This window comes from Hydractinia symbiolongicarpus, chromosome 14 (genome assembly GCF_029227915.1).
Source record: "Hydractinia symbiolongicarpus strain clone_291-10 chromosome 14, HSymV2.1, whole genome shotgun sequence".
Classification (NCBI taxonomy): Eukaryota; Metazoa; Cnidaria; class Hydrozoa; order Anthoathecata; family Hydractiniidae; genus Hydractinia; species Hydractinia symbiolongicarpus.
The window spans coordinates 8,710,230-8,722,321 of NC_079888.1; the positions used below are offsets into that span (position 1 = coordinate 8,710,230).

The following is a 12,092-nucleotide window of genomic DNA, read 5'->3' on the forward strand; positions in this document are numbered from 1 at the left end:
TGATTATTACCTCGATATCAAAAGCTCTCGAACCATGGGCTACCCTTCACAACCCCTGAAGGTTAATAGGCGTACATTCTATCTTTTTTTTCGTCATTTACATGGGGCGTACATGGAGCTAAACAGAGCGTGGCAGATTGACCGCCTAAAATCGGTCACCATTGGTCTGCAATTTCTTCTACTTCCTGGCCACATTATACTCAGAAAAGCATAGCCTATTTTGTCATAGGCGCGCGTTTTTCTGATTTTTGCTGGGAGAAAATTGCAAAGATTTTCAGAACTTGAAATTTTCCTTATTTTTAGCTAATAAGCAATAAATAATACCTGAATGACCGAAAAAAGCAGTACTTGAGTTTTAAAATTCCTCAAATACTTCTTTTAACATTTTAATGACGAGACTTAATTACTTTATAAAATTGTATTTATTACCAAACCTTTTAAGTTTCCGTAGTGTAGTTGGTTATCACGTGCGCCTAACACGCGCAAGGTCCCCGGTTCAAACCCGGGCGGAAACATACTATTTCTTTTCTTGTTTTTTTTATTTTTATTTTAAAATCATATTCAGCATTTTTTTTTAATTCAAATATGTAAATTTGTAACTAAATCTGATGAGTGGAAGTAATACTATTTTGGCTACAGTAATGTTACGGTCAGATCTCCTCAAATTTGTACATGTACGCAGAAAACAAAGCCCTCTCGTAAATTTTAAATCCGTTCTGGCAGTTTTTATAGCTGCTTTATAAATTTTATTTAAGCCCGTTAAGCGAGTGCGATAATTGGTGTTAATTTTTTAACGCCTAATGAAAACGTTGATGAATAATTAACTTTTTTGATAACAAGAGTCATAAATTAATAAAAAGTCTCAATTTTCTAATCCTTCACAATTAGAATCTACAAGCAAAGTTTGCCAATCAAATTTAACGATGTTGTTGCTGGTAGCAATGTCATTGAGAGGGCAAGGTTATTTTTATTTTTGTAGTCTGCGTGTAGCTTTATTTGTTTTGTATGTTTCTAGCCTTAAGTTTTATGTTAAATGCTTATGTTTAGTTGCTGTCTTGTCCCTCTGTTTTAATGACGTATTGTGTTTCTTTCAACTTCTTTTTGTTTTTTTTATACAATAAGTTTTTGTTAAATGTCTGTTGTAAACATTTATGCTAGTTGAGCGTGCCTGCTCGTGTGTAATGTTGTCTTGCATATTGGTTTTGTCAAAGATTTTTTCATGTTTTATGTTTTGTTTATGTTTTGGCAGCCCCAAAGCCAGATACTAAGAAATACTAACTCCCCCCTCCCTCCCAAAAAACGATCCTACTTCCTACAGAACCGCTTATATACTGTCACACTGGCTGTCCATCTGATTGATGTCCTGCTAGGGGTGTCTGTTGTAAAGTTGAGTATTTTTATTTTGCGTTTATGTACTAACAATACAATCTCTGTGTTACAACTTGTTACATCTATAATAAGTTCCATTCCTCTTTGGACTAACCTTAGTTACACTTGATTGTGCGTGCGGCGCTAATAAGGGAATAGTCTCAATTTTTATTCCTAACCAATGAAAATCGTAAAGAGTCTCAAATTTAACAATAGAAATCTCCATTTTAAATAGATTGGTAAATTTAATTTTTTCAATATGAATTACTCAACAGCCCGGCTAGCTCAGTCGGTAGAGCATGAGACTCTTAATCTCAGGGTCGTGGGTTCGAGCCCCACGTTGGGCGAAATGTTTTTATTTTTCTAGAATTGTTTACGATTTCATTACACCACTACAACAAACGATAGATAGATAGATGTATATATTTTACATGGCTATCCTCACAAATATCGAGAGATATACCCTGTCTATTATTTTCAGAAGGGGCCATGGCTTAATGTAGAGACCTAGAGTATTTAATGCTCATTTTGAGCACGCGGACCCAATTAGGGCCCGCTGCTAGACAACTCTCGGCAACATCCAACGGCCCAAACAGTGTACCATCTTCCCAATTTTCCTCATATGGCTTGGGTTAACCCGGAGATATGGTAACATTCACTCGCCCATGTTAAATTGCCGTCAAGAGGAATCGAACCCCGGTTTCACGCACAACGTAAAAACAGTAAAAAAAGTCTTACGAGGTCACTTTTTTCGAGGGATCTAAATAGGGTTATTCGGACTAAAGCCTCTGTCATGTTCTATTTTAATTTATGCAATGCAATTAAACAAAACTTGGTAAAAAACTTAAATCGTTAATTTTTTTTGTTTTTTTTTAAATAAAAATATTGAAAAAGCACCGCTGATGGGAGTCGAACCCACAACCTTTGAATTAGAAGTCCAACGCGCTAGTCCATTGCGCCACAGCGGCTGAAATGTGGTAAATAGAAATTTAACCAATTTAAACATGTGTCTTAGTTTTTTGATATAACAATTGTTTCCCTAATTTTAAACCAACATCCAAACAACACCTGTTTGATTGAACGCCTGATGAATAACCTGTAGTTAATAATGACAAAGGTTCGTTCCCCGACGCCAATACCATTCTAATAAACGCCCTGGCCATTTAATTTTCGGGTAGGAGCGCGTCTATTTCAAACCATTAGTGAACGTAATTGTTTAAAATTTAGTCCAACTTGTTATAGGTACCTTCAAAATCTTATGTTTCGTGTCATTCACTTGGATGACTCAAAACAGGTCCTTTTTGCAACTCAAATTATTGATTGCCCACTTCCCCCTTTAAAAAAGTTACTTTCAAAAACGAGCGCAGGGTTAATACAAACGTGAAGTAAGTAGTCTTGATTTTTTTCAACTTTTTTTATTTTCTAAAAACCTTGAAAAAACATTCCTATTACATTAATATTATATTAATTTTACCTAATTTCAAAAAAATATAAACCATAAAAAGCTATTCTGTAACAAGTGAGGGAGTACATACTTGACGCCAGCTTTAAGGGCGTCGATTTTTATATCTGGGGGTTACATAAATATTTATGAGTTCCACTGTATAAACTTGAAAAATAAAGCCTAGGTATAAGCATAAGTAAGGGCGAACTTGGTACATTTTATTAGCTTGGCTCACAACGGTGGAGCGCTTCTGTTTGTAATTTCAGTTTTGCGAACGATTGTTCCACTAAGTCTGTTAACGATTTCCTCAATTCCATCTAGAGTGAAAAAAGATATATTTAAAAAATCCTGGTGATGGTACAGTCTAATAACACGCACAAATAAACGTGCATAGCATTCAATATGATATCCTACAAATATTATTCTAATTCAGGAAGGATTTCACTTAGTCAGAGGTTATGGAGGAAAGGAATTCCCTCGCTTCCATACTAGAACAGTCTGTGCCATAAAGGATCACGTTAAATTAAGAATAACAGAACATACCTGGCTACAATCTTGCTGTTGGCATCGTTTGAGAATGTTTGTGTAATTGATTGGTTCCCCAATGCAAACAGTAATATCCTAGAATATTTTGTAAGAAGTTTTATAAAGATGTGGAGAACAGAGGCAATGAAATACAAAATACACAGACATTACCTTTCCAAATCTTGGTATGTATGGTTTGCTTGTTGGTAAAAAATCATTCATCCCTAAACGAAGTTACACTGGTTTTAAGCTGATTAAATTATAAATCAGGATGGGGTGAGCATTCATTAAGTCAATTGTGGGTGGGAAATGAGTGGGTGAAAATTAAGGGAATGGGCTGTAAGGGGACAGGCAACTTTGCCACTTGTTCTTGTTGAATTTCCGCGCCCGAAGGCGTAGGAAATTCTTTAAAACCGTCGTTTTTTTCTTTCGGAGTATTTTTTGAGAAAAAATCGACCATGGGATTTCACTTTGCTCAGTCACAGATGTAAACTTCGTACCCAAGCTCCTTAACTACTGGGAAGTCTCGTATTGACGTTTCAGGCCAAAATTGGTATTTGTTTTCGACAAAATTTGGCACAGTTAACAAAAAGAGTATGCTGAACATAATGATGACATAATAATTTTGATTTTTGTCACCTAAATGTCATTTTAGGCCAAAATTGGTCCAAAAATTAAAACTACTTTATTTTCAACAAAAATTGGCAAAGTTAACAAAAAAAGTATGCTGAACATAATGGTGACATCAAAATTTAGATTTTTGTCACCTAAATGCTATTTTAGGCCAAAATTAGTCCAAAAATTAAAACCACTTTATTTTCGGCTAAATCTGGCACAGTTAACAAATAAAGTATGCTGAACATAATGGTGACATCAAAATTTTGATTTTTTGTCACCTAAATATCATTTCAGGCCAAAATTTATCCAAAAATTAAAACTGCTTTATTTTCGACAAAAATTGACACAGTTAATAAAAAAAGTATGCTGAAAATGATGGTCACATCAAAATTTTGATTTTTTGTCAACTAATGCCGTTTAGGACCATAAACGTTTCAATCGCAAGACTTTCAACCATGAATGATAGGCTGTATTTTTTGTTAGCAATTTCTTTTAAAATGTGAGTTTAATGACACGTTTCGATTTGTTTGCGTTTGTTGTAAGATATAATGTCAGTGGTGTGCTTTATCTTCAGAGGTTCATGCACCGAACCCCTTCGAATGTTTGGCACAATAACACAACGAATTAGCAGGTTTTCATCAAATATTTTGGTAGCGCGCGGAAATTCTTAGAGCCCCCAGGGCTTCTTGTTTCTCTTTTAATTCAAGAAAAACTGACTTAGCAGTCGCCTAACAAAATAGCAAGAAGTCACTTGGCTGAAGGTCAGATTACAAGTACTGATAAACTGGTTAAATTCCGTAATTGGCAACCTGTCCATTGAACTAACTAAATTTCTCTTGTTATTCTGTAACATTCTAGGTTCAAGGATATTTTGCCAGTTTGGTTGCATAAGTTTGAATCCAGTACGCAGAACTTTAATTAAAAAAGTTTATATGCTTACCTGTATGGTAAAACGGTAACACAATGGGAGGTTTGGTGCACTCAGAAATCATACGACCTACACCTAAACATTACAGACAACAAATAAACATTACATTTCAATGGCATATTGTATCAACACACTTTTCCATCTGTTTTTCACGCTGCAGGATTCGGTTTCAATTTGTACTATTCAATTATAATTTAAAATCCTCAAAAAAAATCACACTAAAAATAAACAAGTTGGTGTGACTCTTTATTTAGTTTGACATCTGAGAAGACACAAATTAAGGTTTCTAATGCTGCCAAAATATCTTAAGTGGATAAAGTTTGGTGAGGATTAAATTTGTCGTAATTGGTCAAATTAAATACCTGCCAAAATTTTAATAACTGACATTTCGCCAAATTAAATACTCGCCAAATTTAACATACTTACTGAGCAGTACGTTATATTAAAATTAAATCCTTGCCAAATTTGAAAAAAATAAGTTTTTTTTAATTCAAAGTTTTTTTCCCAAAAATAAACGAACTTTTTTTATATTTACAACAAGTTTTTTAATACAAGTTATAAAGAGGATTGTTACAGGTAAATCTTGTGTTTATGTGTTTAATCTTATTTCTTATAAAACATTTTAAACATAAAAATTCATTTCTTTGTGTCATTCGCCAAAATAAATCCCTACCAAAATTAACATTTTTTGTATTTGCCCAATTAAATCCTCGCCCAATTTATTATTCGTCAAATTAAATCCCTGATAAATATTCCATTTTGGTTATTTGCCAAATTAAATACTCGCCAAAATTTATCCAATTAAAATAGTGAAAATTCAAAATCAGGCTGAGATATACCTATGCAAAAAACAGGCCTAAAGTATGCTGATATATATGCTGATTGCAGAAACAAAGTACAAAATAAAACGATTCGTTTTAACTTTTAAAGGAACAACTGAAGGTATGAGTACACCTTTAGTTTTGTTGCAAGGAAATATTAAAGAATATAGTGCTGTTAATTAAGTCTAGTGTCTAATTAAAATACCGATAACACAAGAAAAACACACGTCAGAAAGATTTACCAAGGCTGGGTTAGCTTAGAATATGCAAAAGATTTCCCGACCTTAATAAATATGCTTATAAAAAAACATGTATGTTAAATGCAAAGCCTGAAGCTTAAGATTTAAATTGTGATTCTTAAAACTTGGCACTTGATCGAGGGAAGGTACATCACAGTTGCCACTAAACAAAAAACAGAAAAAAAAATTATTTACCCCATTTCAGTCTAATCGGTTCCAAAGTTACTTTTCCTAAAACACAGAAAAGTTATCAGTAGATGTTAAAAAATAGAAAAAAATAATTAAAGAAATATTACGCTAAACTCAACAGATATACCACAACAAAAAATCCAAGAACATATTCTAAACAAATTGGAGGAAAGATAATGGGAGTGGTGTAAGCCTGTGAGAACAACAGTAAAACAAAAAGAAAGCTGTATACCTTCTGGAAAAACATGGACCCAATCACCAGCATTTAACCTTTTTATTGTAAAATCGACAGCTGCTTGATACACACCGGCACCTGAAATACAATGGACTACTTACCAAAGTAGTGTACATTGCCCATAGTTTAAATTCAGCCTGACTTCCGATGTGTATAATTTGATAAAATGTTAAGAAAAATAGGTAGGGGTAGGGATGGTTTTAAAATATGTTAAGCAACAACTTACCCCGTACCACTGGTATAACCTAAAACAAGAAATATATTTTCACCAAAAAATAAATTTGTCTCCTGTTACGAAGTGGAAATAAATGTCTTAAATTTCACTTTTTATGATAACGTAGTAATAATACAAAAAGTAAAATTTGCAAAAAAAATTAAAATTTTGCAAAACAAAAAAGAAAGGAAGTTTTAGTGACAGAAGAAGTAAATTTTAAGACCTTTTTTCTACAAATGATAGAAACTTTGCAAATTCGAAAATCAGTGAGTAATTTAGCAAAAGTCCTTATCTAAATAAGAAGAAAGTAATAAAACCTTTCCATGACTGCAAAAATATGTAAAAAATCTATTGGAGAAACATATTTCTTTAGCTGCCAGGGACCTAAAAACAAAAAAAAGACATTATATCTCCTTTTTATAAAATTTTAACATAAACATAGTATAAAATAAGACAGTGTTTCTTAACTTGAGGCTACGATTACTTTTAACACCTGCGTAGTTAAAAAAAAGAGGAAGCACTGCTTAACAAAAACACATACCATCTCATCTTTTTAGAATTAAACAGCACTCTCCAGTTGGCTAGAGTAGCTAAAGAACGAATTGAAAATAAGAATTTTTTTTAATGCAACCAGAAAAACAATACCTTTGTCCAGGTAGCTCAAATATTTTAGGCTATATGCTAAATTGATAAAGTTGTAAATATGTATTAATCAATCTACCTATCAAAGCAGGATCATCCAACATTGAAGTATGATTACAAACAGTGATTAATGGGGTTCCCACTGGACGGTTATTGATAAAATGCAACAATCTGTCATGGTTATATACTTTGACCTTGTTTCCAATGCCTAAATATCAAAACAATTCAAGATATACATAAAAATATGTGTAAAACAACATAAAATAATTTTTTGAGGAAACATTTTTTTTTAAAGAATTGAGAATGATATTTTTATAGCCATAATTGTTGATGTTGCCAGCAAGGTATAGTGTAAACTCTCCCAAATACTAATCGGGGGTTAGATTATTTCAAATTTGCCCTTGCTAAGAAGACTTGGAGGGGTGAGAAATTTATGAAGCTGAAGCAGGTTAGTATTCATCATAGTTAGAACCTCTTTTACAAAGCAGGGGTGGTCTTTTTAAAAAATTTCAAAAAAGGGGGGCTAAAAATTTCTTTTTTAAAAGGGTGGGGTTGAGCAAAATAGGGGGTTGTTGTAAAAAGAGTGGAGTTGCTTTATATTCCAGAGTAAACTATTGCTTCTTAGATTACCTACTTTACTTAGGTTATTTAATTTAGCTTTGAAAGAGCATTTTTGTATTGTTTTAGTTTGCAGCCAGTTTTTTTTCTTTGTTTATTCCTAAATATAACTAAATTTATATTTCTGCCTGTCAAAACCTAACAGAAAAAATCATGTAAATTTGACAATAAGGTAACATTAGAAAATTAGGGAGACTCATCATGCATTAGAGATCTTGCTGAAAGTTCTACGAATACTATGTATTTTTAGTCACATTTTTTTAAGCAGACAAAGTAGGCAAATGGAATTAGCAAAAGCACAATTTAATTTGCTGGAACTTTTTCTAACTATCAATTTGTTGTAACTATTTAATATTGCTTTTTGGTAGGTTCTATTTATATTTTTAACAACAACAACAAAAAAGTGCTGTCTGATGTCTTTGAATATGAGTCTAACTTAATGGTGTTTGCATTACATAACCAGTACAAAATGAAGATAATAGCTTGACCTCAAAGTAATAGGGTGATATAATATATATAATTTGTAGCATTGGAGATGTTATACAAAAAGGAGATGGAGATCCAGCACAAATTAATTTGAATAAAGGAACATACTATTTTACATGGCTATTTGTTGGTAAAAAATCTACTGTTTTTATATTTATTTATTGAATTAGCAGCAGATTGTATAAGTTTGCCAGACAGGAAGTCCACCAGGGGCAGATTTCCGGGTTTTTTTATCTGGTATAAGGTAGATAAAAAACAATTGAGGATTAAAAGGGCGTTAGGAGCCACCCAACAGGTCCAGAGTAGTGTTCTCCTGTATTTCGACTCAGTTTTTCAATTTATGTTGATTTCCGCCAACCACTATGTGAGGTGGAATCTTTAAAATCACCTTGAAGGATACAGAGAGAGACAGTGCAGCTAGGCTGGACGCACTGGGTTGTGATATTTTGGCTTTAGGCTATAATATTTGCGCAGACCCTACCATTGTTATTTTATTTTATTTTTGTTGATTTTTTTTAACTGAAAAGCCAACAGGAAAGCTTCGTTTGGTTTACAACTAATAAGAATACAGATTGCAAATAATCTGATCTTCACGACCTTCTAGTATTCTATGTTCCTTGGCCAAAGCTTTGGACTATGACCAAAAGCATTTTGAATTCTAGTTGTACGGAGATCGTCTTTTGGCTGTGCTTGTTGGGTTTTTCTTTTAGGGTTGGCTTGCTGGCTTGCTGGTTGGAATTCCAGAGTAGTTTATATTATAGTATACTTGATATAAGGTAAGAAATTTTGTATTTCGATTAGCTGGCTGGTGTTGTGTTCTTTAGCTGATCTGCACATGTCTTTGTCTAGTCACCAAGCTAGCTATAGAATAGTTAGACTTATAGCTACCAGCATGTGAAACTCAGTTTGTGCTACAATTGTATTTTTTTTCCTTATTTTTTGAATGGTTTCTTTTTAGATCAGCCTTTATCAAAATATCCACCATCACCAAGAGTAAGAGTAACGCCTAAATACTGAAATATTAATGAACTTGTTCAGAAGTTCAATTTTATTTACTATAAAATGTCCAAAATTTTCTAGATCAATTTCAAAGAAATGGAATTAAAGCTTTTATTTTTTTAGAGAATATATACTATATGTAATATATTTTAATTGTCCTTAAATTTCTACCCTTTATGTCATTTTTTGAAGTTTAAATGTTCTTAAAATGTTCTAACCCTTTGGACCACTTTATTTGTTTTTATATATATATATATTTACAAATTTCTATTATATTATTTTTACATTATTTATGTACATAAAAGTTCCACAATAATGTTTTCAACAGTATTAATTATCCAATTGTGTTATTATCCCCCGGTGGAGGGTTGGAATTAAGTTGAATAGGGTTAAGATGATTTCAGGTATTTTCTCTTTCTGGTTAGCTAAGCTTTCTCCGAGCATATCAATTTCATTTTCTCTCACATGAAAGCTTAGACGCAAACATATGTCAGAGCAAATTCCTAATATTCAAATCCACCTCATAGGAAACCCCGGATTGCAATTAACAATTGAGCACAAAGTCGGAGTGGTAATTTTACTCTCTTAATAATACTAGTAATTATATTTCCTAGGGTGATTGAAGTCATTCTGGCCCAAAACAAAAGATTTCCTGATATTGACCAAGGCAAATAATAATATAATTAATCAATTAAAAAGCGCGTTCAGAATTTTAACGCAAAAAATCTAAGACCCAGCGTAATTTTTCCCACCTAACTATTCCAATTTTGCTGGTGGTAAGAAAAATTATGCTCCTGGCAAGCACGTTTTAAGTGGATGGTTTTAGCTGGTTTCAGCTGGTTTAAGTAGTTACTGCTTTTAGTAAGTACGTGTATTTTGCTGAAAATGTTGATCACATGGTCATATAAAGAATATAAGTCATCATATTTAGTTTTAAAAAACTAAACACCCTGTAAACGTTAAATGTTGTTGTACTGCATTCTAAGAAAGATGTATTACAAGAGCTTAACATTATGGCAAAAAGTTAATTGGTTGATGTTCGTAACACCTTATTCTTAAAAAAAACTAGATAAAAGTCATGAAAGAATTTATTTTTGCAGTTGTCACACCAAAGTACGAAGGCAGTTATGATGACACTGTTGAATGTTCTCATCAACTTACGAGGGTGCGGATAAGCTGCATACGCCGTAAAAAGTGCAGGCGTTTTCGGAGGATTTTCGTGATGAGAAAGATCCCATACATCAAGCACCCAGGGATTACATCACCTTTTGGAGTAAAACAGAACATAAAGCCACCTAAATTTTTATTTCACATATTGTTGGTTTGTTTGAAAGTCTTTCTTTGTTTTTTCAAAAAAATGGAACAATCTTTTTGGTTAAAAGCCTTTTTGACCTGAAGAATCTAACAAGAGGGTGCCAACTCATTGAAAACGCCTGTATGTGTAGGGTTAGGTTTCAGGCAACTTTTTGAATAAAAAGATAGAACATTGTTTGCTACAATCAAAAACCGTGGATTTTAATTCTTAAAATGAATGCTGGCTTTTTCAAGATAAAGTATTTTCAACAAATGCCACACTTGTCAATAAGGCCCTGTAATTTTGAGGTGTTTTCTATTGAGAGACACCCTGTAGCTAGAATCTATAGTTATGATAATAGTTCAGACTTCTTACCAAGCAAAGTTCTGCCCCATCCACCAACAATACTTATAAAAAATGCTGCCTGTATGTGCCAATATACATCTAGCACGTCTGGGAATGGTAGTTTGTCTGCTTGTATGTTGGTTGACAAATGCCTTTTGTAAGTCGGACTAAAATATAACTTTGGTATTCCAATAAAAATGCGCCCTATATTCTTTTCAATAATCTGTGAAAAATGAGACATCTAATTCTTATAGCTAATTCTTGCAAGTTAGCTAGCTAGCCAGTTAGCCAGCAGTCAGCCTCCTGAAAAATTGTAAGCTCGATGTCGGTACGTGTGTTTACCCATTTGTTGATTTAAAAGGGTTGTGTGTCGGGGACAGTTTAATTCACTGGGGTCGAGAAATAAGTTACATAGTTTTTGCGTCAACCTAGCCCTTAGGGCTTTTGTGGTTCGGACGCAGAGATTGGATTGGAAATTTGTTGGAAGATCCTAGACACTTATCAAGTACTTATCCCATCTAGGGAAACGCTGTCAGTACCTATAGCTAAGTGAATAAATCTATCCTTTTCTACTGGTGTATATCCATCTTCCATCAAAACTACTAAAGTCATTCTGGTTTATAAAAAAGGCTCCAATATGGAACTCACTAACTATCGACCCATTTCACTAGTTTCTAACATTGATAAGGTTTTTGAAAAACTAATTTACAATCGCTTATATAAATTTTTATCCTCCAACAAAACTATTTACCATAATCAATTTGGTTTTCCACTTCCCAAGCACTCATTAACATCACTCAAAAAATTATAGATGCTCTTGACAATGGTCTCTTTGCTTGCGGTGTATTTATTGATTTTCAAAAAGCTTTTGATACAGTTGATCATGAAATCTTACTGACAAAATTATCTCACTATGGTATTCGTGGCATCCCACTTTCTTTAATTAGGTCTTTTTTAATTATGTATCAATAACTCTATCTCTTCTCAGAAATTTATCAATCATGGTGTACCACAGGGGTCTGTACTTGGTCCACTTTTATTTTTAGTGTACATAAATGATCTTCATTTTGCTATCAATTATTCTTTAGTTCACCTTTTTGCTTATTTTTGACACCAACATGCTGCAC

At 33.1% G+C, this 12,092-nt stretch overlaps 1 protein-coding gene and 3 non-coding genes across 4 annotated transcripts; 2 read left to right on the top strand and 2 right to left on the bottom strand.

Moving 5' to 3' along the window:
* The first annotated feature begins 441 nt into the window (after positions 1–441).
* On the top strand, positions 442–515 carry Trnav-aac (transfer RNA valine (anticodon AAC)). Its single transcript has one exon. It is a non-coding gene; the product is annotated as a tRNA-Val (tRNA).
* Positions 516–1,642: 1,127 nt separating this feature from the next.
* Trnak-cuu (transfer RNA lysine (anticodon CUU)) lies at positions 1,643–1,715 on the top strand. The gene has a single exon. It is a non-coding gene; the product is annotated as a tRNA-Lys (tRNA).
* Positions 1,716–2,262: 547 nt separating this feature from the next.
* On the bottom strand, positions 2,263–2,336 carry Trnar-ucu (transfer RNA arginine (anticodon UCU)). Its single transcript has one exon. It is a non-coding gene; the product is annotated as a tRNA-Arg (tRNA).
* Positions 2,337–2,753: 417 nt separating this feature from the next.
* Positions 2,754–11,686, bottom strand: LOC130625310 (tafazzin-like). Its single transcript, XM_057440367.1, has 11 exons — positions 10,996–11,686; positions 7,303–7,431; positions 7,123–7,171; positions 6,899–6,965; positions 6,594–6,612; positions 6,365–6,445; positions 6,139–6,174; positions 4,896–4,958; positions 3,509–3,561; positions 3,356–3,433; positions 2,754–3,129 (listed from the first exon to the last, which is right to left on the bottom strand). The coding sequence occupies exons 1-11, from the start codon at positions 11,204–11,206 to the stop codon at positions 3,034–3,036; spliced, it is 882 nt and encodes a 293-aa protein (XP_057296350.1). The 5' UTR covers positions 11,207–11,686; the 3' UTR covers positions 2,754–3,033.
* Positions 11,687–12,092: the final 406 nt, after the last annotated feature.